Source organism: Culicoides brevitarsis, chromosome 3 (assembly GCF_036172545.1).
Source record: "Culicoides brevitarsis isolate CSIRO-B50_1 chromosome 3, AGI_CSIRO_Cbre_v1, whole genome shotgun sequence".
NCBI classification, from domain to species: Eukaryota; Metazoa; Arthropoda; class Insecta; order Diptera; family Ceratopogonidae; genus Culicoides; species Culicoides brevitarsis.
The window spans coordinates 5,903,187-5,925,142 of NC_087087.1; the positions used below are offsets into that span (position 1 = coordinate 5,903,187).

Consider the following 21,956-nt stretch of genomic DNA (forward strand, 5'->3'; position numbering starts at 1 on the left):
CTTTTTACACCTTTTTTCAATTAATATGATTAATTAATTATTTTTTATATACAAATACAGGAAATTAATAATATAACATAAGCTGTGGAATAAAAATCATAAATAAATAATTAACCAATTTTTATTTTTTTTTAAATAATTATTTTTTTTTTTTTGATATGTGATTGAATGGTTGTCTAATTTTTTTTTTGTTTTTTAAAAATATATTGCACGATTTAATTTTTTTTTCTAATTTTTTTAAAATAATTTTTCAATTTTTTTTTTAATTTTTTTCCAATTATTTTTTAGAGTCTAATAACCAAATCCGTTATTGTTACCAACTAAACCTTGCGGAAACATGCCGTTAACCTGTCAATGTTGCGCGGCAAATTTCATTCGTTTCTGTTTTTGTCGCTGATTGCAAAACCACACGCGCACCACGTTCTTCTTCAGATCCAGCTTCTCGGCGATGGCTGCAATTTTCTCTCCGGATGGGCGAGGTTGGACGGCAAAATATGCTTCTAACGACCGTTTTTCAGGTGCGGCAATGGAAGTCCTTTTTCTTGAAAAAAGACTCGATATAGATTACTGATTATTTTTTGTGTTCTAATGAAATTGAAATTTTTTTTTGTTTTTCTTTTTTTTTTTGATGGAAAAAAGCCAATTATCACCACGCATACACACGAAAACGAAAAAAAAAAAAATAACAGAAGAAAATTGAACGGAAAATGGCACGAAAACAACAACATTAATAATGCACCAATTTTGTGTCTAACTGTGAATGAGGGACACAAAAAAAAGAGAAACAAAAAAAAAACAAAACAAAAGTCAGGAAAGGTGAGGAGAGTGAAATAATATTAAATTAATTTGACGAAAGCAATAAAAACATCATTAAATGCGCTACATGAACGAATTACAACAACAAAAAATTAAATAAAAATACAAAAAAAATTAACGAGACTTTTTCTCTTATTTTCCTGCTTATTTTCTTTAATAAACTATTTTTTTTTATTAATAAATTAAATTAATTTTCTAATATTTTTTTAAAATGAAATTTAACTAATTTTTTAAAATTTTATTAAATTTAAATTTTTAATTTTTTTAAATATAAAAATTTTAAGAATTTTTTTTTATTTTAATAAAAATTTTTTTAAATCAAATTTTAATCAATTTTAATTTAAAAAAGAATTAATTTTTAAAAATTATTTTAAAAATTTAATTTTAAATATTTTTTAAAAAAATGAAATAATTTTTTTTTTTTGCAAAATAAAATAAAATTATTTTTTTTTAAATTAAATAAAATAATTTTTTTAACAATTATTTTTTTTAAATATATTTTTTTTAAACAAAAAAAATGATTTTTTAAAATAAAAAAGAATTTTTTAAAATAAAAAACACGTGAAAACACCACAAAATGCTAAATAATTTCAATTCCAGAACTTATTCTACCTTTTCTTCTCTCCAGCGGGCAGCACGGAAGGCGCATCTGGATCTCGTCGCTTATTTTTTGCTTGCGCCTCCGCTTCCTCGAGCCACGCTTGCAAGATTGGCTTGAGGGCAATCATGTTGTTGTGCGACAGCGTTAAACTCTCGAAACGGCAAATTGTACTTTGGGACAGGGCACCTACGCCAGGTAACTTGAGGTTAGCAAGTGCCTTGCCGACATCCGCTTGCGTCACACCTGCTTTGAAAAAAAGAAAGAAAAACGAAGAAAAGTGAGTTGTTTTTAAGTGTTTTTAATGAATTTTCTTCTGAAATTAAATAATTGGATGAAAATTATAGAAAAAGTGAGTTCAGGAAAAATAATTTAAATTTTGATTCAAAAATTTTTTGTTTTAAAATTAAAGAAAATAATAATTATAAAATTTAATTTTGTGAAAAATATGAAAATTTTTTCAATTTTAAATTTAATTTAAAAATTTTAATTTTTTTCATGTTAAAATGAAAATTTTTTTTTCAAATATGAAATTTTGATAAAATTTTAAGTTAAAATGTTAAAAAATTTTCAAAATTATAAAATTTTATAAAAATTTAATTTAATAAAATAATAAATGAAAAAAATTAATTTTATAAAAAATAAAATTTAAAATAAAAATTTAATTAAAATTTATTTAATTAAAAAAAAAAATAATTTTTTTTTAAATTAAAATTTAAAATTTTTAAAAAATTTTTTTTTAAATTTAAAAAAATTAATAAAAAAATTTTAATAAAATAAAATTAATTAAAATTAAAAATAAAAAATTAAAAATTAAAAATTTAAAAATATTTTTTTACAATTAATTTATTATTTGATATTAATTTTTTATTTTAAATTTTTAAATAAAAAAATTTTAAATTAAAAATAATTTTTTAAAATTAAAAATTTTATTATATTTTTTATAATTTTTTATTTTATTTATTTAATTTTTAAATTATTTTTTTAAATAAAATTCTCCTGACCCATAAAAAAAATTCAACCAAAAAAAAACAATTACTTACTTAAGATCTTACCTAATTTTATTCTCCTTTGTTTAAACTTTTCAGCAAACGCCTCCAACTCTCTCGGATCCGTATCTGTATCGGGATGCAAACCCGCCGCCGCAACAGCAGCTGCCATCGCCGAATGATGAGATCCTAAAAGTGCAGTTTCTAAATGAAAAAAATTAACAAAAATCATTAGCATGCCTCAAAAAAAAATTTAAAAATTCATCTTTAAAAAAACTTACCCGGCGTATGTCCCGCTAACGGTCCTCCGTGATGATGTCCCATCATGTGGTTCATACTGTGATACGATCCGTGCAGCTGATGATGCGACGACGTAATTGGCGTATCGGACATGGGAGCGAGCGTTGTCATCGAACCCGAGGGATCCAGCATATCGAGACTGTCCATTGTGTGGTGCATCTGCAATAAATTCATGCCCTTTTTAAGATGACTCGTATTAGTGCCTTATATTTAGTTTTTTTGTGCGAATTTAATTTTTTTTTTTAATCAAGAAATGAAAATATTTTTCTATTTGCATGGAAAGTCAAATATCCGAGGGCGTTAATTTATTTAATTTATTCAAAAATTTTTACTTCTTGGAAGTATTTCAATGACTTAAATTTTTTTTCTTCAGAAATAAAATTGTGACAATTTTTTTTTATATTTTTATTTCACTCAAAGGACCTTAAAAAGGTCGAAAATTGAGTAAAAAATTAACAAATATTTAAAAAATTAAAAAAAAAATCCCCTTCAAAAGAAAAAAACTATTGCCCTCTAATTTTATTTCATTTCTTTCATTGCAGCAAAATTAGACAAACATATTTCACGAGAACGCTTCACGCCTTCAGGCAAACTTCTCTTGTATATTTACATTGTTAAATTATGTTTTAATTTGATTTTGGTCGGATTTTTCATCCAGAGGAGGAAAAATATTTTTTTTTTCAACAAAAGAAGTGGGTAAGTTAATTTTTTTTGTTATTTTTTTACCAAACAAAAAAAAATATAATTGAAGATATTTAACTTTGAGCTTTAATTCAATTATTTTTTATTAGAGTAATTTTTTTATTTTTTTTTTTTTATAAAAAAATTAAAAGAGACTCTTTGATGACATTCATTAATCATAAAAATCCAAGTGAAAAATTCTAATTCATTAAAAAAAATGCATTTCATTAAGTACATCGTGTCAAATTAGAGAAACGAGCAAATTAATCAGTTGAAAAGGGTGAAAATTGCTCAACATAATTCATTTTTGAGAGTTTTAATGTAATTTTTCATACTGATTTATGTGTCCTTCTTATGATTTTCACAGCGAAGCGAAGGTAGGTTGAAAAATGTAAGGAAGACAAATGTTGAGCAATATCTTTAATTAATATCCTGTCATATTAGGATAATTGATGATGCAAATAATTGAACTGTTTCTACAAATTATGATGATCTCTCGTTTCGTTGTCTTAATTATTTTGTAAAAGTGGGTTTTGTGTCTTACTTTTTGGGGTTTGATTAATTGTCTTGTTTATTTGGACAGCTTTATTTGGAAAGGTGACACGTTTTTTTTTTGTTTATTTGGTCATCGTTTGGGAAAAAAGGAATCAAAACAAAAAAAACAGGAATTAAAGGAAAATTTGTTTTGAAAGAGGTTTTTTTATACAAATATTTTTATAGATATTTTACTCAAAGTAAAAATATTTTATAATGTAGAAAAAAATTTAATTTAAAAAATTTTTAAAAAAATCTTAAAAGGATAAGATATATAAATTTTATTAATTAATTTTTTTATTTTTTAAATAAATAATTTAATTAATTTTTTTAACCGAAATATTTATTAAATAATATTTGTAAAAATTTTATTTAATAAATATTTCTGTTTTAAAAAAATAAAATAATTTAATTATTTATTTAAAAAATAAAAAATATGTTTATAGATTAAATTAATTTAAAAAAAATAAAAAAAAATTAAAAAAATCAAATTGCTCCATTTAATTAGTTTATCAATTAATTTAACTTTAATTTAATTTTAATTTTCGAAATAATTTATTTTTTTAAATACATTATAATACATTATTATATTTTTAAACTTTAATTTATGTTTATTTAAAAAAAAATAATAATACAATATTTATTTAATTTTTAAGCAAATAAAAAATAAAAGAAAATAAAATGATTATTAAAAATATTTTGTAAATTAATATTTAATATTTTTTTTAAAATTAAAATAGGTAAATATGAAAAATAATATAAAAATAATTAAAAATTTTTTTATTTTATTTATTTTTTTTTTTAAATTAATTTTAATTAATAAAAAATTAAGGATATGAAATAAAATTTCATTTTTTCTTATTTTTTTATTTTCAGTTTTTAACAATATTGTGGATATTTAAATTGCCAAAAGAAATTATCAAACTAAATATATTTTTATAAATATATAAAGGCAAAAAAAAAATAAATTAAAAAAAAAAAATATTCAGAAAAAATCAAATATACTATTTTTTTAATTCGAGGCTCAAAAAAATTAGTAATTAAATTATTTTCAGTAGCAATAAATGTTAAATTTATAAAAAATAATATTTTATAAAATTAAATTTAATTTTAAGCCACGATAAAAAAAATTCATTTTTTACTAAAAACATAAATTGATTAAAATAAACTTTTATTAAAGTTTTTAAGTCAAAATTTTTTTTAATTTCACAAAATAAAAATTGAGAATAATAAAAAATTTATTGACTCAAAAAATCAAATTTTTGATAGATAAAATTTTAAAGCAAGTTAAATATAAAATAATTTTAAATTTAAACAAAAATTATCGTTTTTCAATCAAAAAAATCTTAAAAAGGGGGGGGCGACATAAAGTGAAAAAATTAAATTTAATGGCCTAAGAGAAAAAAAATCATTCAACTAAAAATTATTTTTTTAACGAAACAGGACAAAAACTAAAAACGCTTCGTAATACCCAAACACTGAAAATTACCCACAAAACCACATTTCCTTTTTTTTCACAAAATTACCTTCCAACAAAACCCCGTGAAAAAAAACCATTATTTTCTGTTCACATTTCATTCCAACTTGTACATTGACAATTATCATTCTGCCTGACAAACACTTCAACTACATTTACAGCCCATAATTACTCGGCCTTTAATTTGATGTCGCGCTCGAATATTTCGAAATCTATATTTAAATACTGAGCAAACCATACATTTATATAACAATATTTTTTTTTGTTGTTTTTTTGTTTTGTTTTGATAATAACATATGCTACGAACTGCTGCCAAAGCAAATTTTCCCTTTTGGAAGAATTTCGAGAAGTAACTTGTTTTGCAAATATTTAGTGTACTTTAGCGAAGCATAATAGAGTAACATTTATAACAAAATGTAAACAAAATTTTCGAGTCCCTTTGTCTCGATTTCGACAACGTTTTGTTCGGTATTTATCGAGAGCAGGAGTTCAAAGCGAATGTCTACAGAACGAGATTTAATCAATTGCTAATATTTGTTTGTGTGTCGCTTCAGAGATGAATAAACGAACTAATTATTTCGGTTAATGGATTTTCGAGTGGGTTCCTTTTCTCCAAGTTGTTTGACTTTTATTTCGAAAAAAAAGTATCAAAAATGAGATAATAATAATAAATCATATCATGCACACCATCACCGCTGTATGAACACGAAAAAAAATGACATGAGGGGAAAACATGTAATAAAAATATGTGCAGTTAATGTTATTAGCAGTAAAACCATAAGGGGATGAAAACGAGACAACGACTTCTCATGAATATACCGCATAATTGTATTCCTCGGCAATATAAATGGATTTTTGATACACTTGTTTAATAAATGTTAATGCTAATGCAAAAGGGAACCTTTTATTAAGTTTCACTTGTTTCTTTTTTTTCGTCGTCGTTGTCGAGTCGTCGTGATAAATTTGGAACGCCCATGAAATTACATCAGATCCCTCATCAATGGTAAGTTGCAATTTTGCGTAAAACCGGTAGAGATGCAGCAGAGAAAGGGTATCGTTGTCGTTTTTAGATACATTTTACTTCGGGGAATGTATCAATATGTTCAGAATCGATTGAATTTGTGTGCTTTGTGAGAAGGGAATTTAAAGGAGATTTCGCGGGGTTTGTTTTTAGAAGTGAAGTTTTAAATTTGTTTATTTTAGTTGGGCTTTCAGGTCTAAATTTACTTTGTTGTTGTTATTTTTACATCAATTCTTTATTGTTGTGACGTTTTGACATTTATTAATTTTTAAAAATTATTTATTTTAAAAAAAAGTATAAAATTTTAAAAAAAAAAAACTTTGATTTTTAAATTATTTAAAAATTTTCATGAAATAATTTTAAAATATTTTTTTTAATTAAATTTTATTTTTTAACATTTTCTAATTTTTATGTTTGTAATTTTTTTATTTTAAAAATTTTAAATTAAAATATTAATTCTAATTTCTACGAAAATGTATTAAAATAAAATTTTATATCAAATATATTATATAATATTATATTATATTATATAATATATCAAATTTTTTTTTTAATTAAAAAATTTCATTTGAACTTCATCGAAATTTTTATAGCGTCATTTATAATAAAAATTTTTAAAAATATTCAAATATTAACTTTTTAAGTTTTAATTAATTTTATTTCTTATATAAGTTAATTTGCTTGAAAAAAAAAAATGATATATATATATTTTTTTATTTAATTAAATTAAAATATTTTTTTTAAATTGGATTAAAATTACAAAAAATAATTCATTTATTTTGAACAAATTTTTTAAAATTTTTATTTATTTTTATTGTGGTTAAACTTTTTTTTTCTAAAATGTTGTATAAAACCAAAAATTAAAATAATTTTTTCTTAAAAATTTTGTTAAAAATTTAAAATTATTCGAAATTTTGTTAAAAATTCAAAATTTTTTACGTAAATATTTTTAGAAAATTTTAAAAAATAACGGATTATTGCATTTCCAAGAATTATCTAAAAATATTTTTTATTATTTTAAAAAATTAATCTTTTTAATTTAGATTTTAAATTGGTTCAATTTTTTCTTCTAAAATGGTGTATAAAACCAAAAAAATTAAATTATAAAAAAAATTATGTTTGCTTCGAAGTATTTTTAAAATTTAAAATAAAATAAATTACCATAAATTTTTTAAAATATTTTTTTTAATTTTTTGAAATTAAAAAAAAAATGAAATGCATTTTACAATTTAAAAATATTTTGTTAAAAAATATTCAAAAATTTATGTTAAATTGAACTTTTTAATTCATTTAATTTTTTTTTTTCAAAATTTAAAAACTGCTTTGAAAATTTTTTTTGAAAAAAATTATTTTTTTTTATTTAGTATTTAATGAAATTATATAGGAAAAAATTTTTAATAATTTCTTTTTTAAATAACATTAAAAAAAAATTCAAAGAAAAAATTATTGAAATCAATTCCCTTTTCTACAAGCGTAAAATCTCTTCTCACTACCAACCAACTCCCATCAAAATTATTGTTAACTTGTTTTTGTTTATTTATTATATTATGATACACTTCTGATGTCTCTCCTCCGGTTTTTCATGCACATTATACATCGGTAATCACAAGAGAATTAGAAAACATTTTACGCAATGAATATTATTTAAATAAAAGCATAGGGGGAGAGGGTAACAAGGAATAATCATAAAAGTAAAAAAAAAAACAATTTGTACTAATTTTTCTGTACATGATACCGGCATTAAAGTAACAACATTGCCTCTTTTTATTGCCGATGATAATTTAAAAACAATCGAACAGATGGTACATTGCTTCGTGTTGATGTTGTTAACAACTATTCACTACTTCAACTTAGGTACTTATTTGTAGCGATAAAGATCGTTTTTTGCACTTTTTTTAGAAAGAAAAAAAATAAATCAAAATATTGCTGCATATGGTGAAAATATGATTTTATCTTGTCTCTATTCGAATATTAGTTGGATCACGGAATGAACTTGAAGTACATATGGTAATAATTCGTAATGTTACAGATAACGAGAAATGATTTAATGGAAGTTGATGAGGAAGCTTAAGGGGTTATCAAGATATGAACAGATTTCGACAGATGATGTTTTGTGGGAGGATCAAGGACTGGTTTTATGGTAAGTATTGTTCATTTGGTTCAAAAGATTAAAAAAATTTTATTTTCAGAAGGAATTGATCTTTACTTAAAGAGTTCCATCAAAAGGATCAAGGCTTAAAACATCAAAGGAGGAAAAATAATAAATTCTTATAAAAAATGGAAATATTGGAGTTCCATTAAATGAAATAATTAATCCAAACCAAGCAAAAAAATTTTCCAATTAATCAAAACCAAGCAAATTTTTTTTTCCAATTAATCCAAGCCAAGCAAATTTATACTTTCACATGACTTTAAAGACGACTTTTTGACATTTTTGACTAATTACGAAAAAAAAGTTCAATTTTCAGGAAAAGTTAAACTTATTTCTAAAATTTCATTAACAAAAAATCTATCCACGAAAATTTTTCTCCCGAATTTCCGAATTTCTCCCGAATAAAATAAATTAAATAAAAAAAAATATATTTAAATAAATAAATTTAATTAAATTAAATTAATTAAATTTAATTAAATAAATTTATATTTTACCAAATTTATTTATATTGTATTCGCCCAAAAATATTTTTTTATTTATTTTTTTTTAATATTTTTTTTAAATATTTTTTTTATATATATTTTTTTAATTTTTTTAAATATTTTTTTATATTTTTTTAAAATTTTTTAATTTTTTTTTATTAAAAATAATTTATTAATTTTTTAATAATTTTAGAAAAATCATTCCAATTAATCCAAACCAAGCAAAAAATTATTTCAATTAATCCAAACCAAGCAAATTTATACTTTTACATGACTTTAAAGACGACTTTTTGACATTTTTGACTAATTACGAAAAAAAAGTTCAATTTTCAGGAAAAGTTAAACATCTTTTTCAAATTTCATTAACAAAAATTCCATCTACGAAATTTTTTCTCCCGAATTTCCTTTGAAAAAATTCAAAATCAACGACCTCCGACACACATTCCGTCAATGCATTTGACCTATTTTTCTCTTTCCACGAAACGAACGTGTTACCGTCAATTTACTTTCACAACCTCATTAATAATGAGATAATGCCGGTAAAAAATTCTCTACTTTTTTTTCGTATAAATATAAAAATACATCGTTCGTTATTAAAATTGCAGTTTTTTTTCCGTCGTGTCGTCATCGTCCTTTTTTTTACCACTGTAGATGCCTTCGATGCTTCGTGCAGAATAGATGGATGGATGTAAATCATTAATAAGTGTATCGTAAAAACATGCGACGACGACGACATTGACGACGAACGACGAAAGCCTGTCGTCTGTGTGACACGAGACACATTTATATGCATCAAGTTCACACATATAGGTTACGTTATTTGTACTCATTCATTTTTCAGATAGATAAAATACCCAACTGAGCATATATATACCTTAATTTGAATCATTAATAAACTAAGCATTATAAATTATTTATGAGCTTTTTCGAAATAAAAAAAATATAGAGAGATATTTCCATCCATGGCATCCATATGTGTGTTTGTGGATGGCTGTTTTTTTTATTTTTTTTTTTGTTTGATGATAAAAAATGAACAAGACAAAAAAAAAATCCTCAAGCATTAAATTTGAAAACATTTAAATCAAATATGAGGTTTTTTCCCTCTTTTTTTTAGTTGTATCATTCGTCGAGCAGGGCGCTGGTGTCATCTGATGCTAAATACCTGCAAAAAAAAATATTTCACTGCTATGTTTATAAAACATTTTTACAGTGCATTAAGCAAAGGTTAAAAAGATCATCTTCTTCACTTTTCACGTTTTATATTTTCTCATTACATCGAGTCTGTTGGAGGGTATTATGATAAAGGCATCGTATTGAATATCACATAAAAGGGATTACCATGCTTGTATAATATTATTAAATAATCTGCTTTTTCCATTCATTCATTTGTTGAATTTTGTTCGGTAATATACCGTAAAGTAAATAATTCGAAGAGAAAAAAAATCTTAAAATTAAAATGGAACAAAAAAAAATAATTTTGAGGTTAAGAACATTTATTTGAATCTAATAAAAATTTATTAAAAATAATTTAACAAAAATAATAAAATAAAAATTTAAAAAATATAAAAAAAAATAAAATAAATTAAATTAAAAATAATAAAATAAATTTATTTTTTACCAAATTAATTAATAGTTAAAATTTCAAAAAAATTTTTTATTTTTTATTTTTAAAACAAAAAATTTTTAAAAAATTTTTAAATTTTTATAAAATTTAAAATAAATTTTTTTAATTTTTTTTTTAAAAAATAATTATTAATTTTTAAAAATTAAAAAATTTTTAAAATAATTTTGAAAATAATTTTTTAAATAAAAAATAAATTTATTTTAATATTTTCATTTTTTTTATTAAGAAAACTCAAAATTAGTTAAAATTTAAAAAAAAATCAGTTAAATATTTTTTTAAGAATTTAAAAAAAAAATGTTTAAAAAAAATTTTATAATAAAATAATATAATAAATTATAAAAAAATATATAAAATAAATTAAATAAATAATAAAACAAATTTATTTTTTATTAAAAAATAATTTTTAATTTTATTAATTTTTAAAAATAAATTAAAATATTTTTTTAAATTATAATTTTTTAATTAAAAAAATAATTTTATTTTATTTTAATAATTTCAATAATTAAAAAAAATCAAAATTTTTTTCAAAAAATTAAAAATTTTTAAAAAAAATTTTAACTTCTTATTTCTTGTTAAAAGAAAATATTTATAAGTCCTCTTAAAATTATCAACTTTACGGTATATGCAAAAATTAGGGTTGGCAAGGAACAAAGTGAAATTAGAAAACACTTAAAAGCAAAAGAGATTATTCATGTTCACTTATTGTTAATGTATCCACTCTCTTGCTCTCTTACAGCCCAGAATGTTTTTTTATCATCATCATCATAATACAATAGGCAATTTTAAGCCTATTTTACCTAAAAGTGGACGAATAAATTTAAGAAGCTACGCAACATACGAAATTTGCACTCAAAGAGATTTATTCCGGGAAAATTTTGTGTGTGTGTGAGTAGGAGGTAAGTGTATTAAGGCATTCACTCCATTAGCTTGATCCTCCTAATAGAATTTTGAGCATTTTCCTTCGAATGGACATTAAAACATGATTCGTCGTAAGCTGATTGGATTCTGTAATTGAACAAAAGCAAAAAAGGTTCGATTTCATGTTGTCGGTAATCAAATGTGATGTTTTAACAAAGTGAAATCCTTTCAGTCAATTTGAGACGCGACATGAGGCCCGCCATGAATCAGACAGACAGGTTTTATGGGTCAAACTTTTCAACGCGTGCCATTAAATTTTTGATATGATCAGTTTTTATGATGCGAAGTGAAGTGAAATATATCACGGGAAAAAAATCAATATTTATTAAGTTAAGGTTTTATTTGCAGGCGGGGATGATTTATTTGAAGAGTTGATCGATAAATTGGTTTTAACTTTTGACATAGTTGGAATTTTCCTATAATGGAAAATTTTAGAAAAATAGAAAAAAATTCTTTACATTGGTAAGTATCTCATCAAATGAATGTTAAAGTCTGAAGGAAGGTTTTTTTTATTTTCAATTTTTTTAATAATTTTGAAAATTTTTTTTTTTCAACATCAACTTGATGTTTTTAAGATAAAAAAATATTGTAAAATTTTGAAAAGATTTTCCTTTGAATTATTTTATTTAAATAATTTTTTTTTGTCAAAAAATTAAATTAAATAAAAAGATTTTTTGAAAATAAAAATTATTTTTTTTATTTAAATTTTTATTATTAAATAAATCTTTTTATTTGAATTTTTTAATTAAAAAATTTTTAAATTTTAGAATTTTTATTTTTTTTTTAATTTACAAAATTTGTTTAATTACTTAAAAAATAAAAAATAAAATAAAATAAAAAAAAAGTTTAAATAAATTTTCTTTTTAATTTTTTTCTTTAATATTTTTTTTTAAATTATCAATTTCGCCAAATTTTAAAAATATTTTTATTTTTATTTTTTTTAAGTAATTAAATATATTTTGTAAATTTAAAAAAATATTAAAATTTTAAAATTAAAAATTTTATTTAAATAAAATAATTATTTTTATCAAAAATTCAAATAAAAAGATTTATTTAAAAATAAAAATTTAAATAAAAAAAAAATAATTTTTTTATCAAAAAATCTTTTTATTTAAATTTTTTGACAAAATGACAAAATTTCAAAAAAGATTTATAAAAAAAATTAAAAAAAAATAATAATAATATTTATTATTATTAAAATATAGTTTAAATTTAAAGAAAAAAAAAAAATTATTTTAATTAATCCAAACCAAGCAAAAAAAATATTTCAATTAATCCAAACCAAGCAAAAATTCGTCAACATTTTCCCATAAAAAACCTTCAAAAAGTTGAAAATCCATTAAATTCCTTCATTTAATAAACATCAAATATGCCTCTGAGAAATCACCTTCCTCATAGTCGCCTTTCACTTTACTTTATCCTCTCTAATACTATTTTCTCTACTTAAGCTCCTACCCACTTCTATGCCGAAAAAAGTCATGTTACACGAAAACTACCTCTTATAACAACTAGAATTGGACAAATTGATATTAATATGGTTTTTATGTTGAAATAAATCTTATTTTCCCTTTTTTCTTCTTTATTTTTTTTTCTTTTGATATTTATTTGGATAAGTTGTTTTTCTCTCTCGTATAACATATGCCGACGAAGACCCCTAAAAACATATTTTTTCCACAAACAAAATCGTAAAGCACACTTCGAGTCGCAGAGAAAGGTAAAGAAATAACAATCAAAGTACAACAACTTGCTTGTTCCATAAATGTCTTTCGTTGTAAATTTATTTTTTCGTCTATTTGAGCACATAAACAACAATGACTCCTGTTTGCTCGAAGAAATGTTGAAGGAAAAGACCCTTTGTGGTGCAATATATTTTTCGAATAAAATTGAATTGTGTCTCGTACATTTTTTTTTTCTTCCTTTGCTCGGTACTAAATTTTACCGTTTTTTTTCTGCAACGAGGCAGAGGCAATAACAAGAGGAAAAAGACATAATAATAGAGTTTACTTTTGTATTTTTGTTGCTCTATTGGGATGCATTTCATTGTATTAATACAATAAAGAAGTTCATGAAAGTCGGAGAGGAGCGAATAAAAGGGAAAAAACAAATTTTTATGTTACTTTGCAATGCAATTTTGGGTTTATTTTGTGACTTTTTATTTTCGAGCAATAATGCGGGTAAATTTTTTTCCCTTTTATGACTTTTTTTTGTGTGTGAAAAAATTCGTTTTTAATTAGATTAAAATAACTTTCGGGATCCCCCGAAAAAAAAAACAACAACAACTTGTCGAATTGCTCGAAGGCGAATCTCAATAAAATTAAAATTAATCAATTTTCCAACCAGAAGGGTCGTTGGTGTAAAATTTATTTACATAAAAAACAATCAAATTATTCAACACGTGTCACGTTACTCTTCCTGTCGTGCCATGCTTGGGTGCGATGTCTTTATTTTTTCTCATGAAGCATGAAAAGTTTGACGTAATTCGAAGCAATAACAATAAAAATTTGATACTTTTTCAATTGAAATGCGATTAGAATGACACACGGAGAGAGATAAAGAAGACGTAAATGAGCGTTAAATTTTTGTGAGGATTAAGGGAATTTGCACGCGTTAATGCTATTAATGGGGCGTCAATCAATTTTTTGATGCTTAAAAGGGTTCAAAAGTCATCAAGTGTTTTTATGGATTTTAACTAAAGTTAATTTTTGATCATTTTTTCGATCAAAATTCTCAGCTTTGAAAAACTAAAAAACTCTCAGCTTTTAAAATCTAAAAAGTTCTCAGCTTTTAAAATTTGAAAAATTCTCAGCTTTGAAAAACTAAAAAAATCTCAGCTTTAAAATCTAAAAATTTCTCAGCTTTTAAAATCTAAAAAATTCTCAGCTTTTAAAATCTAAAAAGTTCTCAGCTTTTAAAATCTAAAAAGTTCTCAGCTTTTAAAATCTAAAAATTTCTCAGCTTTAAAATCTAAAAAGTTCTCAGCTTTTAAAATTTGAAAAATTCTCAGCTTTTAAAATCTAAAAATTTCTCAGCTTTTAAAATCTAAAAAGTTCTCAGCTTTTAAAATCTAAAAATTTCTCAGCTTTTAAAATTTGAAAAATTCTCAGCTTTTAAAATCTAAAAAATTCTCAGCTTTTAAAATCTAAAAAGTTCTCAGCTTTTAAAATCTAAAAATTTCTCAGCTTTTAAAATCTAAAAAGTTCTCAGCTTTTAAAATTTGAAAAATTCTCAGCTTTGAAAAACTAAAAAATCTCAGTTTTAAAATCTAAAAAGTTCTCAGCTTTTAAAATTTGAAAAATTCTCAGCTTTTAAAATCTCAGCTTTAAAATCTAAAAAGTTCTCAGCTTTTAAAATCTAAAAATTTCTCAGCTTTAAAATCTAAAAATTTCTCAGCTTTAAAATTAAAAAAGTTCTCAGCTTTTAAAATCTAAAAAGTTCTCAGCTTTTAAAATCTAAAAAGTTCTCAGCTTTTAAAATCTAAAAATTTCTCAGCTTTAAAATTTAAAAATTTCTCAGCTTTAAAATCTAAAAAGTTCTCAGCTTTTAAAATCTAAAAAGTTCTCAGCTTTCTAAAACTGAAAAGCTCTCAGGTTTTAAAACTGAAAAAGTCTCCGCTTTCAAAATTTGAAAAGTTCTCAAGTTTTAAAATCTAAAAATTTCTTAGCTTTTAAAATCTAAAAAGTTCTCAGCTTTTAAAATTTGAAAAATTCTCAGCTTTTAAAATCTAAAAAGTTCTCAGCTTTTAAAATCTTCAAAAAAATCCTTTTAAACACTTTTTTGAAGAATTTTGATAAAATTTCGATAACAAGCCTCGTTAAATCTCATAAAAAGCGGAAATTTATCGGAAATTGTTCCAAACACCTTCGACAAAAACACAAAAAAAACGCACCCTTGTACAACAAAAACATCCTTAAATTAGTACACACTCCTCACTAACTGATTAAAAATTATTTTATTACTACTTGAGCAAACGGACCCCTCGTTTTATTGTTGAACCCTCTCTATAAATTTGTGTATTTAATGCATACGCTTTTGCTTTGGTTTTCCATGTAGTTTGGCATCAACAAGGCGTAAATTATGTCCTTTCTCTACAGGTTTTTTTCTGTTACAATTTGAAAGGGTTTTCAACACAAAAAGCCACTTAAAAAATTACAAAGAAATCAATTTAAGATCTCAAGTACCTCGACGATTAAGTTCAAGTATCAAATATTTGCATCATCAAAACGTGCATGTCTTTATCGCAGCACGTGATGTGTTCAAACAAATTACGCTTGATAAGAATCTCTTACCTGTAGGGGTCGTTGTGGCGGGCCGCCCATGCCATGATGATACATCACGTCATGTTTGAGCTGGGAAGCCATTTGGGAATGGGCATGGCTGTTTTGGTGCTTTCCAATGTCAACAGCTGCTAATGCTTCGGCACGACTAAGAAGACCATCATTGAGACCGGAAAAAATATCACCCTGAAAAAAAGAAAATTTTTCTTGTTATTTTCCGTCGGAAATTTTAAAAGGAAAAACAAACAAAAAAACATCCATCATAAAGAAAAAAGTTAAATGACAACAAATTTACGTCACCTGACACTTTTTTAAGCAATTTTCGTTCATATTCACAAATGGCGACGAGGATACTAAACAAATTCACACACACGAGCGCTCGCACACGAAATGCCATAAATATTGGATGCTGCCTTGAAATATTTATGAGCTGTCTGTGCATTTTTTAATAAGGACGTCTACTCTTCATACATACTTCATACACATACCCATACAGCTCATACAGAGGTATGAAGAAAAAAAATTTCTTATTTATGAAGTTTTTCTTTTCACTAAACTTTGAAAAAAAAAATATTACGTAAAAAAATCGTAATTAATCGTTTTATGTTCATTCAACCCTATAGAAAAAAAAATCAAGTCCATAAAATTCCAACCAATAATTTCCAACTAACCACTTTGAACACAAATATCAATCACATACTTACCAGCGGTATCAGATAAGCGCATGAAACAAGTGCTCACTCGCCACAAGGGGGAAATAAACTATTTCCGGTCACGTGTGAATATTCCATTCATTCAGTATTTTTTTTCAATTGAAGACCGCAGAGTAAAATATTGACCGCAATAATGATAATTATCGTTATGTACAAGTTTTATTTGCATGTTCAGAAAAGTTCACATATGTGCTTGATGACGTATGGATTTTTTTTGGGGTAGAATCCTCGTTAAAAGTACGCGAGGGAAGGCACAGGTGTTTTACGGGAAATTAGCGTGTTCGGGTTTTCTTTTATGTTTTGTACTTTTTTTTTTAGTTTGGTTTGGTCAGAATTAGTTGGAAAAAAAGAAGATAATTAGTAGCGACTCTGATTGATTGACAGTTCGTGAAAAGAAAGTTCATGGAGGAAGTCAATGACTTAAGGAATTGGTTTTTAAATGAAATTTTTTTGTTAGAATTTGTAAGAGAAGGAATTAGATTAATTTTGTTCGTCGATTTGACTTTTGAAAATTTTTCAGATTTTAAAAACTGAAAAGTTCTCAGCTCTCAAGGTCTTAAAAGAAAGGCTTTCAAAATAAAAATTACGTATCTTAAATCGAATTCGACTCACAAATTTCCAATTCGACTCACGAATTTCCAATTCGACTCACGAATTTCCAATTCGACTTACGAATTTCGAATTCGACTCACGAATTTCCAATTTGACTTACGAATTTTTCAATTCGACTCACGAATTTCCAATTCGACTTCGAATTCGACTGTAAAAAAGTTTTCAAATTTTGTTGAATTTAATTCAAATGTTGAATTTAATTTTTTATTAATAAATTTCTATTTTTTCATTATTTTTAAAAAATTTAAATATTTTTAACATTATAATATATGTAAAAATATAAAAGAATTCGACTCAACTTGACTAACTAATTTTGATTTCGACTCACGAATGTTAATTTGACTTAAAAGTTTAAATTAAAACTTTCAAATTATATTTTGAAAAAAATTTCTGTAATTTTTGATCAATTCCAAGCTTAAAAATTATCAAATGGGCTTTCAAAATAAAAATTACGTATTTTTTATTTTTCAATATTCAAGCTTAAGAACCATCAAAAAGACTTCCAAAGACATTTTCCGTAATTTTTGATCAATTTCAAGCTTAAAAATCATCCAATGGGCTTTCAAAATAAAAATTACGTATTTTTTACGTAATTTTTACGTATTTTTTATTTTTCAATTTTCAAGCTTAAGAACCATCAAAAAGACTCCCAAAAATTTTTTTGTAATTTTTGATCAATTTTTAAACTTAAAAACCATCAAATTCAAAAAAATTTTTGAAAATCTTTAAAGTTTTCCAAAATTAAATTTTTTTTTTACAAAAATTTCAAACTCTTTAATTCTTTATGGACTCTTCCTTTCGAAGCAACAATTATCCCGACACACGCACATAATAAAAGGAAGCGCATAAAATACAATAAAAACCTTGAATGACACCAAAACACGAAAACACATCAAGCCAAAGTAAGCAAAGAAGAAGATTTATTGCCATGCAGTCATAAATTATAAGCCTAATAAATATTTATTGGTTTTATTTTTATCATTATTTGGTCCGTTTTCTATATTATTTATTTGTCAAAGCAAGTTTTGTTTTTGTTTTTATACTTACATTATGTCGAGGGGACCATGAATTACACATAATTGAAGCATCTTCTAATAATCGACTCTGAAATATAATAAATAGAGAGAAACAACATTTATCAAAGGAAACAAAAAAAGGAAATTATATCGTGTCAAGAAAGAGCAAGAAGGCATTAATTGATGAGAATTTATCGCACGGATTATTAGAAGATACCTTTAAATTTTTTTTCAGCTCAAAAAAAAATGTAACAAACAAAAAAAAGTTGAGCATATGATTTAACATTAAATTATTTATGAGACAAATCGATATGAGTCAACAAAAATCATATGTTCTTCACTCTCTCTCGCAGTTCTCTCTCGTTTTTTTTTCGCCGCTTGCATTTCCACACAACCATCGTCGTCGTCGTCGACATCAGACAAGGCATCAGGTCTCAGTTGATAATTTATTAATGGTGATAATTTTATGATGTTTTCACTTTTTTTCACCACTGACGAACGAATTGTACGTGCAAAGAGACTTTTTCTCGCAGACACAGACAAATCATGGCTAATTATGTCATGCATGTCGAAAAGTTGCATCAGGTAATTGACATTAAAAATTTTTCAAAAAAAAAAAACTTAAAAATAGCAAATTTCGTGCAGCACGAAAAATAGAACACGAAATTTGCGAAAAAAAATTTTTTTTTTAATTTTTTTTTTACTTTCTCCGCCCCGCAACCAATCATAAAAAGCCACGAAAATATATTATTGATCGAGTGTCGCCATTTCCATATTTTCCGTTTGTTTGTGCACAACTTTTCTCGGTATGCGCGTGTACTGCCGAGGGGAGCTTTATTATCATCATCGTCGTCGTCGTCATCATCATCATCGGTGCTCGTACAAGTCGCTGCATATAAAATTCAGTGAATCAAATAAATCGTAGAAGACGTACGCATGACGACGACTACCCGACACATTGGGGGGAAATTTATTGTGTTTCTTGTGAAAATGTGTACGGGATAGAAGTAAGTGGCTAAGACAATTTTTTTTTTACAATTGGAGAAAAATAGACATGGAGGAGGACAGTAAAAAGTGATGAAAACGAGAATTTTTTTGATATTTTGTGATGAATAGATGTTAGATTAAAAAAAAAAAACGGAGGAAAAGGTTCATTGAAGGTTTATTGAACTCGAAAGTAATGTTACTTTGGGAAGAGGAGTTCAAGTATTTTATAACGAAGGATTTTAAATTAGAAATTTTCTTTTAGCTCTTCAAGTTGTGAAATTAAAATTTTTTAATTTATTTTTTCTTAAATAAACTTTTCCGTTTTTTGAAAATTTATTTGTTAGCTCTTTAAAACTAAAAATTTTAATTTTAGGTTTTAATTTTTTAGTGATTTGAAGAGCTTAAAGTTCTCTGAAGTTCTCAGTTTTTAAAACTTAAGCTCTTTAGCTTCTTAGTTTTCAATTTTTAACCTTAGATTTTTCAAATTTTTACTTTTTGAAACTTTTAGCTCCAAAATTTTTTTTCAGCTCTTTAAACTTTGCTTTAAAATGAAGTTCTGAAAGTTTTCAAGTTTGTTTTTCAATCTAAGATTAAGTTTCAAAATTTTAAGAAATTCAATTTTTTAGGGCTTGAAAACTAACTTTTTACTTAACCTTGAAAAAGCTTTTAGAAAAAATTTTTCAGCTCTCATAATTTTATTTTTTTAGTTTTACGAATTTATTTCAGATTTCGAATTCTCTTAATTTTTAAGTTTTCTTTAAATTTTTAGGCTTCCAAAAAATTTGACTAAGTAGAAGAGTTTAAAAATTTAGTTTTAAAATAAAAATTTTTCAGCTTTTGAATTTCAAGTTGTTTAAAAGCATAGAAGGTTTTCTCAGAACTTCTTAGTTTTCAAAACTTAAGTTGTTTAGCTATATAACTTTAAATTTATTAACTTAAATTTCTCAAATTTTTACATTTTGAGCATTTTAGCTCCAATATTTTAATTTTCAGCTTTAATGTCAAACTAAGATTCGATTAAGAAAATCAATTTTTTAAGCCTTGAAAAATTATTTTTTACTTATACTTTAATAAGCTGAGAAAACTAAAACTTTTCAGCTCTCTAAATTTTCAGATTTCGATTTCTTTAATTTTTTTTAGCTTTTCAAAACCAAACTTTAGGCCTTCAAAAAATACTAATTAGAATAAGTGTTAAAATTTTGTTAATAAACTAAATTAATTAATTAAATTAAGTAAATTGAATTTCTTAAAATTTTGAAAATAAAAAAATCCTCAGCTCTCGATTTTTAAGTTCTTGAAAAGCGTTAAGGCATGAACTTCTTAGTTTTCAAAACTTAAGTTCTTTAGCTTTTAATCTCTCAATTTTTGCTTTATTTCTTATCTATTTTTAATTATTTGAAGCTTTCAGCTCCTAAAATCTAATTTTTCAGCTTTTATATGCTTCTGTGATTTTGAACTTAATTTAATATCTTTACTTTTTAGACCTAAAATTTAAAACTAAGTATCTCAGTTTAATGAATTTGAACTAACCTTAACCTCGAAAATTTTCAGTTTTTCAAAACCTAACTTTCTCAGTTTTTGAAATCCTAACTTTTCAGCTTTTGATTTTTTTAAAAATTATTTCATGAAAAATCATTGAATTCGAAGCTAAATTAATTAAAATTGAAAATTTTTAATAAATTGTAAATAAAAAAAATTGTGATAAAAAATTACTTCTACAAGTCAAAAGTCAATGAATTCCTTTACCCGAAAATCAAACAATAGACAAGGAAAAAAAATCATATGTGACCAAACACGTTAGCAATTCATGAAAACCCCATAAATATTAATGTTCTTGATTTTTTGAATAATTTATTTTCCGCTTCTTTCGTAATAATAATTCGACATTCTTTTATGTCTATATCTCGCGCGCGCCCCCACGTTACGAAACACACATAATTTGATCGTCACCGATTAATAGGAAAAAATTATCCATTTTTATCACGTTTTAGTGAGAAATGAGTGCTTCGCTACCCAGACATGCCATGTTTTTATGTCCTGTGGGCCATATTTAAGTTTTTCCTTGAACAACTCCGTGGCGTACGAGAATGGAGCCTCATATGTGGCAAAGCAGCATTGCGCATTACTAACTGACAAATGTGTTGCTTGAACGACGAACGAGCGGCATACATTAGGGAATTATGTTTATTTTTCTCTCTCTCTTCGTTCGCTTTTGCTGCTGCTGCTTCTGCCATTATTACTGTTCGGTAAAAACAAGCAAAAAAAAGATCATTTGATATTCAGCGTGGATATCGATTTTCTTGATGTTACTCGCTTTTTTTTGTTTGTTTGATGGACTTGAATCGAAATTTTTGTGCCAGTTTGTGGAAGTTTTCGCCATCAGTCATCGCAACTTTTCGCCATTTTCTCCATTTTGTCGTTTGCTGCGTGAAATATTTCTCGTGCATAAATTTTCGAGGAGAGGCGAGAGAACGTGCACGAAATGCTGATGTGTTTTTGTTTTGTTTGTTTGTGCAAAATATCCTGCTTGTCACATATGGCGGCGCGCACGATATATCGACGTTTGCATATATGCAAAGTTCAAAAATTACAAGTAAACTTTATTAAATATTAAAGATGTCACGTTACGTTATTTTTGCGCTGTATAACATAATGATGTTATGTCTTGGCATGAACTTTTTTTGCTTCTTTATTTTTGTTTTTGTGGGTTATGTGTGAGTTCAGAAATACGTCAGAAATGAAAAAGTGTGGGTAGCTTTAAA

General features: G+C 24.4%; 1 protein-coding gene across 1 annotated transcript in view; it reads right to left on the reverse strand.

Annotated features, from left to right (window-relative positions):
- Positions 1 to 351: 351 nt before the first annotated feature.
- Positions 352 to 21,956, reverse strand: part of LOC134834190 (inhibitory POU protein) — a 30,269-nt gene continuing 8,664 nt past the window's right edge. The window contains exons 3-8 of the mRNA XM_063848767.1: positions 18,239 to 18,295; positions 15,879 to 16,052; positions 2,685 to 2,862; positions 2,470 to 2,607; positions 1,429 to 1,660; positions 352 to 541 (exon numbers count right to left, since the gene is read on the reverse strand). Coding sequence (XP_063704837.1) covers positions 352 to 541; positions 1,429 to 1,660; positions 2,470 to 2,607; positions 2,685 to 2,862; positions 15,879 to 16,052; positions 18,239 to 18,295 — 969 coding nt within the window. The remainder of the gene's footprint in view (positions 542 to 1,428; positions 1,661 to 2,469; positions 2,608 to 2,684; positions 2,863 to 15,878; positions 16,053 to 18,238; positions 18,296 to 21,956) is intronic.